At 38.8% G+C, this 21,556-nt stretch overlaps 1 protein-coding gene across 2 annotated transcripts in view; it reads left to right on the top strand.

The window, feature by feature from the left end:
- Nucleotides 1–7,647: 7,647 nt before the first annotated feature.
- kitb (KIT proto-oncogene, receptor tyrosine kinase b) overlaps nucleotides 7,648–21,556 on the top strand; it is a 33,874-nt gene continuing 19,965 nt past the window's right edge. The window contains exons 1-3 of one of the 2 annotated variants that reach the window (XM_057842464.1): nucleotides 7,648–7,826; nucleotides 16,136–16,411; nucleotides 16,498–16,785. In XM_057842464.1, coding sequence (XP_057698447.1) covers nucleotides 7,757–7,826; nucleotides 16,136–16,411; nucleotides 16,498–16,785 — 634 coding nt within the window. In that variant the 5' untranslated portion in view covers nucleotides 7,648–7,756. The remainder of the gene's footprint in view (nucleotides 7,827–16,135; nucleotides 16,412–16,497; nucleotides 16,786–21,556) is intronic. The other variant, XM_057842465.1, reaches the window with a different exon arrangement.

Here is a 21,556-nt window from a genome sequence, read left to right as displayed (position 1 = left end):
GCCGTCCCCTGCTTTACTCCCTTCTACTGATTCAACATTATATACTGTAGGTACACCTGAATATGTTTTTAATAGGGCTGTCAAAATTATCGCGTTAACGCGCGGTAATTAATTATTTTAATTAATCACGTTAAAATATTTGACGCAATTAACGCACATGTCCCACTCAGACAGTATTCTGCCTTTTGGTAAGTTTTACAGCAAGGTTTTTTGTGCTGTCTAACAGCGAACTCTTGTGGTCGCTTTGCGACATGGTTTATTGCTTTCTTGCCAGTTCAATATGGCTGCACGACGTCTCGGGCTGACGCCTACGTTGTAATGTTGTGCTTATATGATCCTTGGACAAGATTTGTCTGTAAGTATGGTTTTTGTAAAGAATGTACATATTATGTTAGTAAGCGAAATGTTAAATTTTTTGTATGAGACGCTTTTTGTTTATGTTTAGTGAACCTGTATAGCGTGCTAAGCTAACGTTGTTGCTAATGCAATGCTTGTGTACTTTTTTTTTGTAGTTTCACTACGGTCTAATGAGGACAGTGGTTTGAGGCCATTTTATTAATAAATCAGATGAAAAAGGAAGAAGTCTGATTATTAAGGCGTCGTTCACTAGCTGTCTAGCTTTGGAAAAAGTAGACGCTTCGGAGTGAAGACAGCATAGACAGATTTAAATGACAGTGGAGTGAAATGCCCAGTACAGTCCTTATGTACCGTATGTTGAATGTATATATCCATCTTGTGTCTCATCTTTCCATTCCAACAAATTATTTTACAGAATATATATATAATTTACAGAAAAATATGGCATATTTTATAGATGGTTTGAATTGCGATTAATTGCGATTAATTACGATTAATTAATTTTTAAGCTGTAATTAACTCGATTAAAAATTTTAATCGTTTGACAGCCCTAGTTTTTATCAAACTGCAATAATATTCATTCACATAATGTACAGTTTTGATTGATTGGTTTACCAAATTGATTTTGATTTAACTTTTTTTTTTTCATGATGGCGTAAAGCCATACTGCAGCATACTTAGTGCTGTTTCTGATATTTTGGTTACCACACTACACACAAACAAAAAAAAATCCTATATTTGTTAAACCACATTCTTATGTGCAAGCTCATCTGATTTTAGTGTAAAGTGATATTGTTAATTCTATTTTTCCACAGGACATCTCTTCCTCATGTTCTTCCTCTCTTATACCATACTTTTCCTCCCCTTCTATGCTAGATCTCCATCTTTGCAACCCTTTCCTCCTTCCTTCTGTGCCACCCCCCCCCCCCCCCCCCCCCCAAATCCCTATTGGCTCCATGCCCACCTTTCTCTTTATAGTGGATTAGGACGGTTTACAACCAAGTCGATCCTAATCATGTTTATGTAGACAGAGGACGATCACGGGCCTATCCGTATAATTATACACGCTGATAATAGCTTACTCAGATTCATGTCATGCGGGTCTGCCTGGCACGTTGTCAATCCACATCATCTCCCTGGATTACTTATACAGTTATTTCAATATTGTTCTCTTAACATGGCAGTTTCTCTTTTGTTTGACAGTACAAAGAGCCATCTGTTGAACTAATTGGTGCCTCATTTTCTGTCGGAAATCGACACTGAAATTGTACAGTTAATATATTCAACATAAAATACGGTGGAATCAATTATCATTCCTGGGAAAACCACTTTAACCTTACCGTACAATCTCCACTCCATGTAATGCATAGACAGATAGAATAATTGACACACAGACAAGCAAAGAATAGTCCTGTTTTTAATGAAAATGCATACTGTAATTTTTGGAATACAATGCGCACCTGACTGTAAGCCGCCACCCACCAAATCTGACACAAAAACGACATTTGCCCACTGATAAGCCACACTGGACTATAAACCGGATGCGTCCTCACTGTATTATGGGATATTTACACCAAAAGATATTAACCGGTAACAATTTATTTGACAGCTGCAACATAAGACTGTCATAGGACCAAATGAACCACCATGAAGCTTTGAACCAATAAGCTGCAAAGCTTCATTTGGCGTTGGGGGGAGACAGTCAACCTCTGCTGCAACCTGCTGTCAACACTATTGTCATCCAAAATGCCTCCAAGCATGCATTGCAGCGTTACAAATGTAAACAACAATCAAAATTCATGTTCTGTGCTAAATATTTCTTCAGTTACTGTTCTAGTTGTTTCATTAATTGCAAGTTATGGTACTTGGTAACACTTTATTTGACTGTGGCGACATAAGACTGTAAGACAATCATAATTATGATATTGATGCAAAAGATCTGAGCTGAACATAAATGGAGTCAGTGACATAATTTGCCGGATGACAATTAATGACATCTGTCATAAGCATTCAAGTAATGACCATGATACTTTCATGACGGTCTTATGACGCCACTGTCAAATAAAGCATTACCCATTAACCCCAAAAAATCAACAAATATGCTGCATGGGACTATGAGACGCAGGATTTAAAATGAGGGGCAAAAGTAGCGAAAATTACAGTACTCCTTTTTACACAAACTCAGTTTAATTGTTACATTCCCTGCTCCTGTCCAATCCAAAGCAACAGTGTGTTACATAAATGGGTCCTAACAGTGGTGTCAAACACCACAATTTAACCATAAAGTGACTCTTAACAACTGCAGGGTCCCGAACAAAAAAAACATCCCACTGTATCCAGCAGCAGAAGATGGAGGGATCGACTTCATTCAGCGGAGTGTTAGATTGCATCGTAATAAAAGCTTGGCCAGTCAGTGAAACACAAAACCATCAGGTATAATTTGTGTTCAAGTCATTTTTTAAAAACGTGCACTTCTCTAGCAGACTCCACGTGGCCGCCTGAGGGTGTGAACTCCATTTGTAGGTGATTGAGTTATCGTGCGTGTGCGTGCATCATAGTGGAAGAAGAAAAAGGAGACAGAGGAGATAGGAAGGTGAACGGGAGCGAGAGAGGCGGGGTTGAGCATCTGGAGAGGAATGTTTGCCATGACGTAATCTAATCGAAGTGGCTATTTTTCTAGTATAAAACCTCTGCTGTCCTCCACGAGGTTGCCGTCCTCATCTGTCTAAAAGCCTTGAGTGACTCATACACACACACACATACACATATGCGCACGCTAAGTCAGAATGAGTCAGCCGAGATCTGCTATAGACATTCACCTCATATGAATAATGAAAAAGACAGTGGCAAATAAACCGCTCAAGTGACGTGAACTCCGTGGAAATGGACACATGTGGACAGTTCTGATGAAGAACAACACGTTGTGTCATCCTCACAGAAACATATGCTAAGCTCAGGTGTGGCATACTTTGACACCTTTGCTTTGTCTGATTGCGCATCGCTGAGCAGGTGTTTTACACCTGGACAATAATGTGGGTTTAGCAGCAAAACATTTTAGGTCCCATGCCATAAAAAAGTTTTTTCAAACAACAATACGCTAAAATCACATCTGAGATGACCGTAACAATGACATATATATATTGTACATAAAGTACATAAAGAATAGGCCTGTCGCTATAACAAATTTTAGTAGGCGATATTTGCCTCATAGATTATTGCTGATATGCGATAATATTGCCAGTTTTTTTGTTTTTTTTTAAACCAATTCAACCACGAATATAGTAACAATACATCCTAATAAATCCCCTATTGACATGCAGTAAATGGTTAGTCTGAAACACAAACTATATTATAAATATAGAAAAAACACACAATGCATAATGAGTCATTTTAAGTGCAGAATATGAAATAGGTGAAAAAACCCAATGCTATTTTTGTTGTCTGCCCACTAAAAGTGTGAATTTGATCCAAAATGACTTGTCATCTTGTCCTGCAAAGTGGGCATGCAACAAATTTGAACCTAAAGTATTATCATTTAGTACATCATATTATCTTTGCCAATCAGATTTTTCATAATGGGTGTCATTTGAAATGTATTCTTTGTGTATAATCTGAACATGACGTGCTTTTATTTTGAAATGTTCGCAGGAAGTATGTTAGCTAAGCCACAAACCATAAGCTTTACACTCAGTAAAAAAAAACAACAACAAAAACTAAGTGCACTTCCCTTTCGTCAAGCGTGTAGTGTCAGTAATATTTTTTTTTCTTTTGTTCGCATCACTTGCAAATGTTTTAATCCAGCGAGTTTGAAGTGTCACCTTTTAACCGCAATTTTGCGTTGTGGAGAAGACTGCCAATGTCTTATAGCAGGCTATATTGGTTAGTATATTGTTTCTTTTCCATTAGCTTCAATGTGGCAATGCTAACGTTTTACAATATTAAATATTGACGTGTGTCTTTATTTTGTATGTCTGAACTTTAATTCTACGGCGTGTTGATGGCCAATAAATATCTGTGAAAATTACGGAGTCCCATATGCAATCAACACGCACGTGTGCCCATGCAAACACACGTACGCACAAATGTATGCACGTACACACGCGGCGATAAATCGCAGCCAGGAAAATGACTGCCCTCATTTTTATTTACCGTGCGATAATTTGATTTATTGCATATCGCGACAGGCTTAGTAAAGAATATGCGATTCATCAAGAGGAAGTCATAGTTTCTGTCCTTGTTAACCCCTTGTACCAGGCCTTCTCCCTTTGTGTTGGATTATAGGATCATAATCCCATTGTCATCCTGCCCACACCAACTGTCCATTTGGTAGAAGTACTCTATTAAAAAAAAAAAAAGAGGTGCTTTCACACCAACAGAGCAGATGAATAAAGAGAATTTAGTCGATCACTTAAATTGAGTGGGGGAATTTCACAGAAAATAAAACAAATCAATTTAGAATACTCTGTGTGTAATATCTTAACATAATGACCACTAAACCACAAAAGCAATAATACATGTTTCTTGTGTGCGCTATTTAAAATCCTATCATGAGCTCAAAACGGCACAAACAGCCACAGGGTAGTGGGAAATTCATCATGTGCGTAAGAAAAACACAACAGTCCCAGTGTCCGCTCACATGTTTTTCAGGAGCAAGAAGAAACACTTTAATTACACAAACAACACACACACAAATGGTCGAGCGAATGAAGTGCCTGTTTCATGCCAGGAGTGTCTGCATATTGATAAAACCTTATTTGGCCCATGAGAGAGATGTTTGCGTTGTGATTAAGACGAAACAACAGGTTCCACGTGCCTATGGCCTCTCAAATCCATTAGTTATTACGATCTTACATCAGTGCATTGAACACACGGGGCAATACGTGGGGCAACAATAGAGAGTAGTTTCTTTGCCTTGTGCAGAAAAAAAAAAACAACAAAAAACAGTCACATGAAAAAATGAAGACAAACTGAATGTAGTCACCCAATGGAAATCATTTTTGTTTCGGATAAGACTGCAAACACAATTTAAAAAAAAAAAAAAAACATAAACAAATAAACAATGTCAACCTTGAATTACTATTAAATCAGCAGGGAAATCTGATAATGACCACACAAAAAGTAAACAACAGATAGTATACAACACAAAAAAAACAACAACAAAATGTTTCAAGAAATGCATAAAAACTGTCAGAGGTCAAACAAATTTCCATCACAAAATGACATTTCCATATTCCATTCCATATTTGTCAGTTGCTTTAACTAAATTAACATATTAACAATACAATGGTAAACCATTCGATTGCAGTCTGTTTCTAAAATGCTTATTGTATTGATCTACTTAAAAGCGGCAAACTATTAGCAATATAGTGGTATGAAAAAGTATATGAACTTTTTGGAATTTCTCACATTTCTGCATAAAATCATCATCAAATGTGATCTGATCTTTGTCAAAATCATACAGATGAAAAAAGTCTGCTTTAACTAAAACCACGCATTTATAGGTTTTCATATCTTAATGAGGATAGTATGCAAACAATGACAGAAGGGAACCATCACATTTAATATTTTGTGCCCCTCCACCCCCCACCCCCTTGGCAGCAATAACTTCAACCAGACGCTTCCTGTAGCTGCAGATCAGTCTGGCACATCGATCAGGACTAATCTTGGCCCATTCTTCTCTAAAAAACTGCTGTAGTTCAGTCAGATTCCTGGGATGTCTGGCATGAATCGCTGTCTTTAGGTCATGCCACAGCATCTCAATAAGGTTCAAGTCTGGACTTTGACTTTGTTTTGGATCATTGTCTTGTTGCAGCATCCATCGTCTTTTTAGCTTCAACTGTCTGACAGACAGCCTCAGTTTTTTCCTGCAAAACATGCTGATAAACTTTTGAATTCATTCTTCCATTAATGATTGCAATTGTCCAGGCCGTGAGGCAGCAAAAGAGCCCCAAATCATGATGCTCCCGCCACCATGCTTCACAGTGGTTATGACGTCTTGATGTTGGTCAGCTGTTCCATTTTTAATCCACACATGACGTTGTGTGTTACTCCCAAACAATTCAACTTTGGTTTCATCAGTCCACAAAATATTTTGCAAAAACTTCTGTGGAGTGTCCAAGTGCCTTTTTGCGAATTTTAAAAGAGCAACAATGTGTTTTTTAGACATCCTCCTCTGTGGAGTCCTCCAATGAAAACCATTCTTGGCCATAGTTTTACATATAGTTGATGTGTGCACAGAGCTATGGGACTGTGCCAGTGATTTCTGTAAGTCTTTAGCAGACACCTTAGGGTTCTTTTTTACCTCTCTGAGTATTCTGCGCTGAACTCTTGCCATCATCTTTGGTGGACGGCCACTCCTTGGGAGAGAAGCAACAGTGCCAAATTCTCTCCACTTGTAGACAACTTCTCTGACTATCGAATGATGAACATCCAGACTTTTAGAGATGTTTTATTTATTTTTTTTTTATTTTTAAATCCTTTCCAGTCTTCACACAAATCAACAATCCATGATTGCAGGTCTTCAAACAGCTCTTTTGACCGAACCATGATGCACATCAGACAATGCTTCTCATCAAGACAATTCTTACCAGGTGTGTGTTTTAAAGGTGGCAGGACAGCTTTAAGCAGCTCAGTGATTGGGCACAAACCTGACTTAAAATGTTTCAATTGCTCTTTAAGTCTCCTCAAGCAGAGGGTTCGCTTACTTATTTTTCCCCCTTCTGTCATTGTTTGCATGCTATCCTTATTAAAATATAAAAACCCATAAATGTTTGGGTGGTTTTAGTTAAAGCAGACACTGTATTTTCATCTGTGTGATTTTGACAAAGATCAGATCACATTTGATGGTGATTTTATGCAGAAATATGAGAAATTCCAAAAAGTTCAGATAGTTTTTCATACCACTGTATCTTTGATAATGATTCGGTCGCAACTAAAGTAATATTTTAATTTCATTTAAAAGTAAACATGAAAACAACCTGATATACTGGTGACAGAATCAGCTCTCAGCATCACAACAGGCAGCACTCAAGTTTGTAAAGAGGCAATCGCACTTGGTGCATTTAACTCATCAGAACAAATTAGAACAACATAAAACAGTTGCACAAGTTCTTGCTTATTCTTTCAATAATAATGCATACAGGCTGGAAATTGTCAAGTAAATTTCCAGTAATGCTCCTCTCATCACTTTTGGCGTCTCTCCAGCCAATGCGGGACAGGGAGGAGGTGCCTAAGTGAGGGAGGAGAGTCAAGAGAAGGAGGAGAGGCTCAGTCTTTAATCCATCACAGAGAGCTCTTCCTAACGCACACAATACAAAAGAGTGAATCTGTTCTGTATACAGTTTGGAGTTTTGTTCAGAATGTGCAGGATGTCATGAGACATATGGATTAAAGCATCAAGATGGAAAACTTCAGCACAGCATGCCTGTGGCTTGTTTTTGCATCACATTTGCTTTTCCTGCCACTGACAGGTAGGAAACACTTCTGCTGCGAAAAAGCCTTGTTTACTGTTCACCATTACAATTAATTGCTGGGGATACACAATAGCATTTATAATTTGTAAGATTGTTTGATATTGTTTGAAGCTGATGAATAATACAGTGTAACATCAGGATAGCACATAACCTCTATGGCACCAAATAATAAATGCATGTGGAATAAACTGTACATTTTATCAATATCAGTTTGCTTCATATGCTTGAAATGTGTGTCTAAAATTGACACATTATTTAGAAAAGTGAAAGCGCATTAACTCTAACATTGTCTGTCTGTTTGTTTGCTTGTTTGTTTATTGTTTATTTCATTTTTATATAAAAGAAAAAACAACTATTTGATATAAGTACAATATTCTCAAGTATAGAATTAAAGGGAGCAGAAAGAAGACTTATACTGTATCTGTCCCTTTCTACATGTATGTCATGCATTAGCAAAATTACCTCTAAAAATTCAACTTCAAAATAAAACAAATATCATGAAATTACAGGAAAGGCTAAGGCTGCTTTACTGTGAATGCTAAGTTTGGAGACAACACTAACTGGGAGACCTGTCTGTGATCATTCGCAGCAAACGAGTTTGGAAGGCACACTTAGTGGCACTGAAAGGGTTAATAGTTGGGATGTCCCGACCGCATATTTTTGCCCCTCAGTCCGAGTCCGAGTCACCTGATCCGATACCGGAAAAAAAGTCTATTTTTAGAAAAATTTATTTAAATAAAAGTTTCAAACATGTTACCGAACTGTACTGTTTACAGGACTTCCTCTTCTGCTTTTTCCGGGAGTGTTGCGGAGTATAAAACATATATTTTTGTTTCTTTAGGCAATGCCATTGTACTTCCAGATTATTTTCAATCAATCAATGAAATTTATTAAACATGGGTCACGATAGATAAAAGGAAGGAAAGTACTATACTATCACATTAAGAAAAACAAAACAAAACTTTAGAAATAAAACCAGGCTACCTTTTTTATTACTTTTAAGCTTTTTTTTTCCTTAAATCCTTTTCACCCCATTCCGATCCTCTGAAAAATGGCCCAATCAGCCCGATCTCCAACTACGTGATCGAATCGGGGACATCCCTAGTTAATAGGTCCAATTGGCTCAACTCTTCACAAAGTTTATATAAAATTTAGGGCAGTCAAACGATTAAAATTTTTAATCGAGTTAATTACAGCTTAAAAATTAATTAATCATAATTAATCGCAATTCAAACCATCTATAAAATATGCAATATTTTTCTGTAAATTATTCTTTAAATGGAAAGATAAGACACAAGACGGATATATACATTATATACATTCAACATACGGTACATAAGTACTGTATTTGTTTATTATAACAATAAATCAACAAGATGGCATTAACATTATTAACATTCTCTTAAAGTGATCCATGGATAAAAAGACTTGTAGTTCTTAAAAGATAAATGTTAGTACAAGTTATAGAAATTTTATATCAAAACCACTCTTAATGTTTTCGTTTTATTAAAATTTGTAAAATTTTCAATCAAAAAAATAAACTAGAAGCTCACCATTGTTGATGTCAATAATTACACCATGCTCACTCATAGTACTAACCCAGGGGTGGGCAAACTATTCCACAAAGGGCCGCTGTGGGTGCGGGTTTTTGCTGCAACCCATCAAGAGGACACCTTTTCACCAATCTGGTGTGTTATGAGTGCAATCAGTTGATTGCAGTCAGGTGCTTCTTATTTCCATTGAAACCTTATTGGTTAAAAGCTCTGTGCTGGATCAGTTGGAACAAAGACCAGGACCCACTGCGGCCCTCGAGGACCGGTTTGCCCACCCCTGTACTAACCCATAAAATCAGTTGGACCCAAGCGCCAGCAGAGGGAGCAAAACACCAAAAAACAAGTAACAAGCGGACATTACACTGTACTGTCATTTTAGTCTGTTTGAGCAGGGCATGTGCGTTAATTGCGTCAAATATTTTAACGTGATTAATTTTTAAAAATTCATTACCGCCCGTTAACGCGATAATTTTAATAGCCCGAATAAAATTAGTTAAGTAGTTTTTGTACACTCGTTCAAATTAAAAAAAGAAAAAACAATGTCTCAAGAAATATATGTTGATAAATCAACCCGGTAATTTTTTGGTTTTATTTTGAAATTTTATGTACAATAGCACTCAATATTTCCAGGCTTTTGTGGACCACAAAAAGTAACATAGACCAAATTGGACCAAATATGCAAAAATGTACAATCACGTGAATAAGTATTTATTAAACACACTATAATTATGATATGTTTTGCAACAATTAATCTTGTATTTCTTGATCACTTTTATCAATTCATTTTGATTTGGGATAGGAACATCAATGTAACGTTTTTCAGTGGTTTGGCTCTTCCACAATAATGCAAATGTTTGTGATCCTGAAGTAAACATAAGGCACAGACACCTCCTGGGAACATTTCTGAGTTCAATGGTGCAGTTTAACTGAACTTTTGAGTGCAAGTTTACAGATGGTATCAGTCCTTATTTGCATAAGCATCCTGGAGCAATTGGACGAGGAGAAAGAAGGAGGTTTGTGGGTTGATAATGCGTCTTCTCCCACCAGGCAACAGGTGTGTTGTCAGTTTGGAATCAATCAATTATTCATTTCATGACTGAAATGATACTTCCACTGAGCACAGTAGACAAAGATCTCCACACACACTGCACATATTCATGCAAACAAAACCACCGTGGCATCTTGTCATAACTTTTCACTTCTAATTTTGTAATTGGCAAAACATAAAGCTTTTCACAAGGGAAAGAAAAAAATGTATGTTGACATTTCAGCAGGGCGCCAGTTTACGTTCTCGTTAGAGTTTGACTCAGTTTGGCCCGAAGGCACAACAGTCGCGTGGAGATCCTGTTCCTGCAAAAGGGCCAAACACATAAGAGGGGGACTGAGAGAATAGGACTCGCTGGTGGTAAACTAAGACAGAAATGTGAGATTGATGCATTCATTTGAACAGAATAATTTTAGAGACCTGAGGTCACGATTACTCAGCTGTAGACAGCACATACTTATTGATTATTCCACTAAGGGTTAGAGGGTGTTCTACCTTCAATGGCTGTGTGCCAATGAAAACTTTATTTTTAATCATCACATTAAGCACTATACTTAATGTACTCTGCTTTGTCTTCATCTGCGTTCTTTGTTAATTTTAGCAACATGTGAGTATTACTTTTGGCCCGATACCAGGACATCTTCAGTACTCTATATTTCTCTGATTTGTTCTCTTTTGTTTTCAATTTCCAGCAATACCAACATAGGACACTAATATCACAGAATTGCTTAGAGTGTTTTTCCTGGTCACGTCACATTGGTTCTTGTTGCTGGGCAAATCAGAAGCTTCACATACTAAGCCACTTCATTAGCAACACAGTGAAGAAAACAAATCTCAATATAGTGGCAGACAAAAGACTGAAATGTTCTTCCACTGGATGGCAAAACACATTTAACCCTTTCATACACGAATTATGATTTCATTTCATTTCATTTCGCCTCTCCCTATCCAAATGAATTGGACGTCTGGCACAGTCAATGGCATTGAAACATGAGCATTCATAGCAAGTTTAAAGGACTTGGATGTACAGTGGGGCAAATACGTATTTAGTCAACCACCAATTGTGCAAGTTCTCCTACTTGAAAAGATTAGAGAGGCCTGTAATTGTCAACATGGGTAAACCTCAACCATGAGAGACAGAATGTGGGGGAAAAAAAACAGAAAATCACATTGTTTGATTTTTAAAGAATTTATTTCCAAATTAGAGTGGAAAATAAGTATTTGGTCACCTACAAACAAGCAAGATTTCTGGCTGTCAAAGAGGTCCAACTTCTTCTAATGAGGTCTAACAAGGCTCCACTCGTTACCTGTATTAATGACACCTGTTTTAACTCATTATCGGTATAAAAGACACCTGTCCACAACATCCGTCAGTCACACTCCAAACTCCACTATGGCCCAGACCAAAAAGCTGTCGAAGGACACCAGAGACAAAATTGTAGACCTGTACCAGGCTGGCAAGACTGAATCTGCAATAGGTTAAATGCTTGGTGTAAAGAAATCAACTGTGGGAGCAATTATTAGAAAATGGAAGACATACAAGACCACTGATAATCTCCCTCGATCTGGGGCTCCATGCAAGATCTAACCCTGTGGCATCAAAATGATAACAAGAACGGTGAGCAAAAATCCCAGAACCACACGGGGGGACCTAGTGAATGTCTTACAGAGAGCTGGGACCATAGTAAAAAAGGCTACTATCAGTAACACAATGCGCCGCCAGGGACTCAAATCCTGCACTGCCAGACGTGTCCCCCTACTGAAGAAAGTACACGTCCAGGACCGTCTGCCGTTCATTAGAGAGCATTTGGATGATCCAGAAGAGGGCTGGGAGAATGTGTTATGATTAGATGAAACCATAATAGAACTTTTTGGTAGAAACACAGGTTCTCCTGTTTGGAGGAGAAAAAATACTGAATTGCATCCGAAGAACACCATACCCACTGTGAAGCATGGGGGTGGAAACATCATGCTTTGGGGCTGTTTTTCTGCAAAGGGATCAGGACGACTGATCTGTGTAAAGGAAAGAATGAATGGGGCCATGTATCGAGTGTATTTTGAGTGAAAATCTCCTTCCATCAGCAAGTGCATTGAAGATGAGACGTGGCTGGGTCTTTCAGCATGACAATGATCCAAAACACACAGCCAGGGCAACAAAGGAGTGGCTTCGTAAGAAGCATTTCAAAGAGTGGCCTAGCCAGTCTCCAGATCTCAACCCCATAAAAAATCTGTGGAGAGAGTTGAAAGTCCGTGTTGCCCAACGACAGCCCCGAAACATCACTGCTCTAGAGGAGATTTGCATGGAGGAATGGGCCAAAATACCAGCAACAGTGTGTGAAAAGCTTGTGAAGAGTTACGGAAAACGTTTGGCCTCCGTTATTGCCAACAAAGGGTACATAACAAAGTATTGAGATGAACTTTGATATTGACCAAATACTTATTTTCCACCATGATTTGCAAATAAATTCTTTAAAAATCAAACAATGTGATTTTCTGTTTTTTTTTCCACATTCTGTCTCTCATGGTTGAGGTTTACCCGTGTTGACAATTACAGGCCTCTCTGATATTTTCAAGTGGGAGAACTTGCACAATTAGTGGTTGACTAAATACTTATTTGGCCCACTGTATATCTTTGTCAATAGTATGCAATATGTTACTATACTATGAATACTATGAAAAAAACGAACTTTAGAATGTTAGGGCCGTAACCACTGTGTATTTCTATTTTGATTCTTTTTTTTTTTTTTCTTTAATGAACTTTTTATTAACATTGTACTAATTCATAATTCTATTAATAATTATAAAAATACCCTATTGATTAATATTATTTTAATGAGAAAATAGCTAATATTAAGTGTTTTTAAATGACCAAAAATTGTTACTTGTACTTTTTAAAGCAAGACTAGGTAACTTCTCAACCTTTATAAAATATTTTCATAACATTTGTGATAATATGTCGACTGACAACTAGTTGAATGACACCTCTTTTATATCTTGAGGGGATCTGTATCGCTTTTACAGGCACTAATTAATTTTGAGGAAGGTGGCAGGAACCTTGCCACACAAAAAAAAAAACTACAAATGTGCTGACTGCTTTATGGCAAACGTCACTTACCCCTTTCTCCAATCTTTATAAAGACAGAAGTCAATGCGAACGCTTTCGCGAGAATTCTGCAAAGATGGCAGAGCAACAAAAGAGACAAAAAGTTTTGTCTGAGGAGGAAAAAAAGACAGGCTACCAGGATATACAGAATAAACATTGGCACGGCTTTCACTCGCAGGCGTGACGACATCAGTGCTGACGAGTTCGGTTGGGGTAGGGGTATTAGCCACATTAAGTCACACGGTTGCTAACCGTCACATGCTATTGTTTAGCCACAACTGGATTCATTACCTTATTACTATTCATCCTTCACACAGCCGCTAGAAACAGAAATGTTGTTTAATGCATCTGCAGGCGACCGGGAGATTGATTGATGATTTTACAACACTGCGCGGGTGTGCGCTGGTTTCCATGGGAAATGCAGCGCTGGTCCTCATCGGATACGCAGTCTTCTTTAAGGCAAAACACGAACGCGTTTGTCCACGGGCGTGGCTAAAATTGACCAAAACTGAAAACCTACCAAGTGTTGCATTTCAGTGTCAAAAAAAAAAATGTTTAAATTTCCAAAAATAATCACTTGCTCTATAAAGATGTAAATGTATTAAGTGTCTGCTTTTGAATAGCTGTTCACTATAGAGACCACTGTCTGTAAAACAGTTAAGCTGTATACGAGAATAAGTCATGGTTTACTACAATTACATCAGCTTTGCCCTCAAATGGACAGGAACATATTTTATACCTGGTAAGCGCATTTGTGAGTAAATTGAGATGAGATCATTATTCCAGGATTCGTACTTATTGTGGCGTTTTTGTAAGGTGATTATTACCATTATCAGCTTTAAATTACAAGCTTTCCAAATATACAGTGTTCCCTCGTTTTTCACGGTTAATGGGGACCAGAACCCGCCGCGATAAGTGAAGAACCGCAAAGTAAAGCCCCCCCACCCCAACATTTTTTTTTTGTTTTTCTTTTTTGTGTGTTCAATGTATTTATTCAGATTCAGCATTGGAAAGGGATAAATACTGTATAAGACATGTTTTTTCACTTTTTTCCCCAAAGTAAAAATTTTGAAAAAATTATATATTACTATATTTTAATAAATGGTTTTTCAGCACTTCAAACGTAATAATTATGATGAGTTTTAAATATGTCCCACCGAATTGTTTTTAAACAAGAATGAAGTAGTAGAAAAATGCTTGGCTTTATTAAATGCTTCATTGAGTGAGTCCACTCAAATCCGCTCAAGTGCTCACTAACACACAATGAGTTGCCACAGCAACTGTTTAACTCATTAACTCCCAGCCATTTTCACCGGAACAAGGCCCTTCGCTCCCGGCCGTTTTACTGGATTTTGACTGATTTTGCAAGGCCCACAGAAATTCTGTTCTATTGCTATATAAACATGGAACCCACCAAAAGAAAGATTAGACTCTCTTCTTTCAACAGAAAAAAAAAGTTAGCTAGTTAGCTAGTTAGTTAGTCTTTTTCCATTCTTTAGAAATAAGCATTAGAAAATAGCTTGGTTTGAGCAATTTTCCAATTTCTGATGAAAAACGGAGAAATTGAGCTTTTTGTAAAAGCATACATTTCAAACATAAGTTTGACTTATACACAGCTATTTTTTGCTTTAGTTACATCCCAAACATCTGAATAATGTTTTCCTTTTACAAAATAAGATAAACAACAAGACAAATAGATCTTTTGATCGCAAAGTAACAATGTATTTACACATAACTAAACTATTTAACTGTTGAACTATGTGCACACTTAACAACGGGGACGGCTCTCGGCTGCTCCCGTGCCTAATCTGATGAGTCCGAATCAAGATCGGTCTCACTTTTTTCATCATCTTCATCGTTGGTTTCAACCTCGGGCTAAGGAGTAACGCAAGGTGAGCTCCGCAGAACACGTGTGGAACCTGACGCTATTGTGGACGTCACCGTCTGTCTCATCAAGATAGATTTTTTTGAATCCTTCTTTGACGATGGTTTCGTTTTCTTTTCAAAACACTCCTCCAGTGTCGTTTGCCTTTTTTTCCCGATCGTTCTCCACATTTTTCTCAAATTCTCACGCGCGTCTTCACAAGATCCCTCCAACTTACAATTCCTGACTATTTTTCTTCACTTCCTTTCTTGGCCCAAGATAAGTTCTTACCAAATGCGCTACTGACCTCCAGTGGCCAGTTTTATTGCTTTAAAATAGGTTTTGAGCTTTGTGCATTATATTTTAGCTTGATCGGAACCTATAGATTCCTCTTGTAAAAAAATAACGTAAAAGACGTATAAATACGTTTTTGGGACACTGAAGCAATTAAAAATAGAACGTATTTATACGTTTTTGGGAGCAAATGAGTTAACAAGCTAAACAATGATTGACGCATGCAGCGCTTTGAATTTCGTGTGTAAGGCAAAATCAAACCCAAACATCTGTCGTTTTAATTGAAAAAAAATCAGAGATGCGCTGAGGACGCGAAGTTTGAAACGCGAAGTAGGGAGGGATCACTGTACTTAAAATGCACTGTAAGGTAAACTTGATTTGAATGTCGCTAAATGTTTGCATACACCCAAGTGTTGATGTTAAAGCTCATCCTTTGTCTTTTTCCAGGGTGGTGCAAACCTGTCATCACCCCCACTGGGCCTTATATCGTTGTTCCCAAGAGGGGGAAGCTGGAGCTCCATTGCCATGACAATGCTACAACATCTGGCGCCACATTCAGGTTGAGGTGGCAGAGGGAGAACTCTCGCAGACTGGAGGGGGAGTCGGAGGAAGCCGGCGTGGCTGTTGTCAAGGTGCCCGTAGTGCAAGCCTACCACATGGGCCGCTACGTGTGCATCAATAATAGCACAAAGGAGCACACCTCTATTTACGTATATGTGAACGGTGGGTGTAAGAGGCAAGGGAAAGCCGTAGGACCAGTGATTTGACTTGAGTCATGTATATAAACACCCTATATTTTCCCTGCGCAGACCCTGTCAATAGTGCGTTCCAGCGCACTATGGTCAACGTAATCCTGGTGCGAGCGGGCGAGAACTGTACCATTCCCTGTGTTGTGACCAATCCAGAAGTCACGTTGCTGGCTTTACAGACATGTGAAGGGCGACCTTTGCCCTCCAATATGAAATACTGGGCCCACAACGAGCAAGGCATCATCATAGATAATGCGAAAATGGAGTTTGAAGGTTGCTACATGTGTGTTGGACAGCTTGGAGCAGAAAAAGTGACATCGAGCCAATACACAGTAGATGTGCTGCTAGGTAACCAATGTCCCTGTTTCTAATGCTCTCCAATGGTGTTCCCACCTGTCCTTGGGACTTGTCAACGTGGCTGTATTAGATTTGTCATTTGGGCGCTAATGAATTGCGACAACTGGTGGCCAACTGGGTGTTATTCCAGTGAGCTCTCACGTTCTATATAAGGATTTAGCTGAGACTCCCAATTTTTTTCCAGGCGTTAATGTAAGTGATTGTTTGTCTGGATGTGTCCTGCGATTGGCTGCCAACCGGTCCAAGGTATTTTCATAGACTTTATAATGTATTGAAGTGAAACATTCCCCATTCACTGCGTCACGCCTTCCCGAAGTGGGCTGTCCCACACTCCGCTTCATTTATTAGCAGTTGGTCACATGCAGCGATATAACGCTGGATTTAGGTTGAAAAAGTACAAAACCTGTACTGCATACAAACAGGATGGATTGTTTCAGGAGTGATTTGTTTGAGGATTTAAGGTAATTACTATATTTTTCCTACCATGCATGCATTTTGAAACGGGAAAAATATCAATGGGAGAAATTAGCCGCTACAGCATTGGCATTATACTTCACAATATTTACGTAAGATAACTGCTAGCTGCTCGGTTTTTTGTTTTTACCCAAGAATTAAGACTGTTTTACGTCCATATCTATAAAGATTTCAGGGATTTAAGCATTTATTCAAAAGAATTTTCAACGGAAAATGCTCTTTGCCTGTGATATGGCGGCCGCTAATTTGCTTACTGACTAGCATCATAGTTGGCAATATTTATGTAAAATAAATACTAACTGCTGTTTTTTTTTTTTTGCTTTTAACCAAGAATCGAGACTGTTTTAGGTCCATATCGATAAAGAATTCAGGGATTTAAGCATTTATTCACAAGAATTTTCAACGGAAAAAGGTCTTTTTCTGTGTTTCCACTATGTCAGCTTTGACGGAGATAGGCCGCCTATGAATCGGCCCCGCTCCCTGTGTCCCGTCAATACATTATGAAGTCTATGGTATTTCCAACTGACCGATTACCTTAATGAGCAGGGCCGCTGTAACCGCTTTGAGTGCCCCAAACTGAAAAGTTGCCCTGATATTGCCCACCAAAGTCCCAAGGAACATTTTTTTCCTGTGATATATATATTTATATTGACTGTTTTTATTAATAATCTGTAAACACAACACTGTACTATACTACTCAAACGCTGATATTTCCAATTGCATTTAAATGTATCATTCGCCACATGTTTTTGGGCTGAATTGAAGTGATAGAAGGAATTACCAATGTTAAAAAGACCATATTAATATGATGTGTATAACTTTTCACAGTTAATGGATGACATTTCTTCATACATCTTGAGCTCTGTCGCAAACGAGAGCTTTTGCTTTTCGTCATCCATCTTTGAGCTTCTCCCAGTCACCCATAATGCCTTGCGATTGCCTTACATACAGTGCAAAGTTACCGTAATTTCCCGAATATAAGGCGCACCCGTGTATAATGCGCACCCCAAATTTACTTGTAAAATCTAGGGGAAATTATTGTACCCGTTTATAACGCGCACCCTAATTTTAGCACCAATAAATAGAAGAATACAAGAAAACAGAGCTTGTGTACAGATACAGAGATGTCATTTTACTGACTGGTGAAACACAGCTCAAGCATAGCACATTGGTAGTTCAAAACATTCACGTGAACTGACAATATTTACGGTAATAATATGATTTGACAACTTCTCCAACTTACCAGAATCTGGAGAAAACAAAACAGATGTGACTTTTCTTATAAAGGCTGCTGTATAAGTTGCTCGTTTCCTCATGATGAATAAATGTTTCTTCCATGGATTGATACGGTAAAATGAAAGTGAGAACGTAAGTCGGAAATCCGTGAGAGCTCATAGCAGTAACAAAAGGAACTATTGTTATTTGGGTTTGAGTTTCTCGAGGGACCGATATAGTTGACAGACACAGGAAGTGTGTGTCCTTACATTTGTTATGGTCCGAATTGCGGAGCTGCAATAAACGTCGACTCAAATGAGTTCAAGAAACTAAATTCTGTGCTTTATGAAGAGTGAAAAAAGCAGAATTTAACACAGACGAAATCATTCGGCCGATTAGAGTGAAGTACTGTATTACCGAAACAAAACGGTGACGTCACGTACCGTAATGGTCGGCAACGGGTGGCCGCATACGTTTCTTCAACACAACGTGGCCGTGTCAATGAAAAAAAATCGGTTTATATATATATGTAATACATATATATTTCTGTCTCCATCCATGTACCCGTTTATAATGCGCACCATGAGTTTACCAGTTGATTTTGGGGGAAAAAAGTGTGCGTTATATTCGGGAAATTACGGTAATAAGAATAACATGTTTGGAGTTTTGTTAGTAGCTAATTCTTTCCCAATTTAGCCGCAGTGGCGAATAACCACATTTATGATTTGGGGGCATAGTTTTAGCTGGGCTGATGACCAAGGTAAACACCATATACAGCAGTGATCCCCAACCTTTTTTACACCGGACCGGTGTTATATGGGCCTTTTTTTCACTAACTGGCAATGTGTCACAGAAAATTACGGTAAATATAAAATAACACAACGGGACTAAACGTTAACATTAAGTACAGGGAAAATGTATCTCACCATACACTGAATCAACCTTTTTTTAACAGCGGCCTCTCCTTAAACTTGACGCCAAATATCCCTGGTCGCAGGCATAATGAGTTCTTCTCTGATCGTGAAAGGTTTCTTGGCTTTAGCAATACGGTTCGCCACGTGGCACAGTGGGGCAGATAAGTATTTAGTCATCCACCAATTGTGCAAGTTCTCCTACAAGAAAAGATTAGAGAGGCCTGTAATTGTCAACATGGGTAAACCTCAACCATGAGAGAAAGAATGTGGAAAAAAACAACAGAAAATCACATTGTTTGATCGTTAAAGAATTTATTTCCAAATTAGAGTGGAAAATAATTATTTGGTCACCTACAAACACGCAAGATTTCTGGCTGTCAAAGAAGTCTAACTTCTTCTAACGAGGTCTAACGAGGCTCCATCCGTTACCTGTATTAATGGCACCTGTTTTAACTCATTATCGGTATAAAAGACACCTACCCACAACCTCAGTCAGTCACACTCCAAACTCCACTATGGCCAAGACCAAAGAGCTGTCGAAGGACACCGGAGACAAAATTCTAGACCTGCACCAGGCTGGGAAGACTGAATCTGCAATAGATAAAACGCTTGGTGTAAAGAAATTAGCTGTGGGAGCAATTATTAGAAAATGGAAGACATACAAGACCACTGATAATCTCCCTCGATCTGGGGCTCTATGCAAGATCTCACCCCGTGCGTCAAAATGATAACAAGAACGGTATGCAAAAATCCCAAAACCACACGGGGGGACCTAGTGAATGACCTACAGAGAGCTGGGACCACAGTAACAAAGGCTACTATTAGTAACACAATGCGCCGCCAGGGACTCAAATCCTGCACTGCCACACGTGTCCCCCTCCTGAAGCCAGTACACGTCCAGGCCCGTCCGCGCTTTGCTAGAGAGCATTTGGATGATCCAGAAAAAGGACTGGGAGAATGTGTTATGGTCAGATGAAACCAAAATAGAACTTTTTGGTAGAAACACAGGTTCTCGTGTTTGGAGGAGAAAGAATACTGAATTGCATCCTAGGATCACCATACCCACTGTGAAGCATTGGGGTGGAAACATCATGCTTTGGGGCTGTTTTTTCTGCAAAGGGACCAGGACGACTGATCTGTGTAAAGGAAAGAATGAATGGGGCCATGCATCGAGAGATTTTGAGTGAAAATCTCCTTCCATCAGCAAGGGCATTGAAGATGAGACGTGGCTGGGTCTTTCAGCATGACAATGATCCCAAACACACAGCCAGGAAAACAAAGGAGTGGCTTCGTAAGAACCATTTCAAGGTCCTGGAGTGGCCTAGCCAGTCTCCAAATCTCAACCCCATACAAAATCTGTGGAGAGAGTCAAAAGTCCGTGTTGCCCAACGACAGCCCCGAAACATCACTGCTCTAGAGGAGATCTGCATGGAGGAATGGGCCAAAATACCAGCAACAGTGTGTGAAAAGCTTGTGAAGAGTTACAGAAAATGTTTGGCCTCCGTTATTGCCAACAAAGGGTACATAACGAAGTATTGAGATGAACTTTTGGTGTTGACCAAATACTTATTTTCCACCACGATTTGCAAATAAATTCTTTAAAAATCAAACAATGTGATTTTCTGGTTTTTTTCCCCCCACATTCTGTCTCTCATGGTTGAGGTTTACCCATGTTGACAATTACAGGCCTTTCTAATATTCTCAAGTGGGAGAACTTGCACAATTAGTGGTTGACTAAATACTTATTTGCCCCATTGTATAATACTCTCAGTGCATTCGGTTTTGTTGCCTCGTTTGCTAGCTTTTAGCCACATGATGCAGAATGGACTTGTAGTAGGCTCCTCTTCTGGCTCAGCCTTTTCCCCGTAAAAAAGCCGCCTGAAGACGTCGTCGCCTGCAGCACATAGCCAACAGCAACTAACGTTAATGTTTACATTGACTGGGCTGCAATAGTAATGGCAGCCAACCACTAAAGCGCAACGTACACAAATTTCTACTTGGATTAGTCAATAGAGTAGACAGGCATATTGATGTGTCAAGAGGCCCAGGCCATATTATGGTCGTTAACGAATTATTTATTATTTTTCTGCGGCCCAGTCGCAAATGCACTAGGGACCGGAACCCCAGCCCGGTGGTTGGGGATCACTGATATACAGTCC

The sequence above is a fragment of the Corythoichthys intestinalis genome, chromosome 8, assembly GCF_030265065.1.
Source record: "Corythoichthys intestinalis isolate RoL2023-P3 chromosome 8, ASM3026506v1, whole genome shotgun sequence".
NCBI lineage: Eukaryota > Metazoa > Chordata > Actinopteri > Syngnathiformes > Syngnathidae > Corythoichthys > Corythoichthys intestinalis.
The sequence above is the reverse complement of the archived record's forward strand: the minus strand, read 5'-3'. Positions and strand labels throughout refer to the sequence as shown.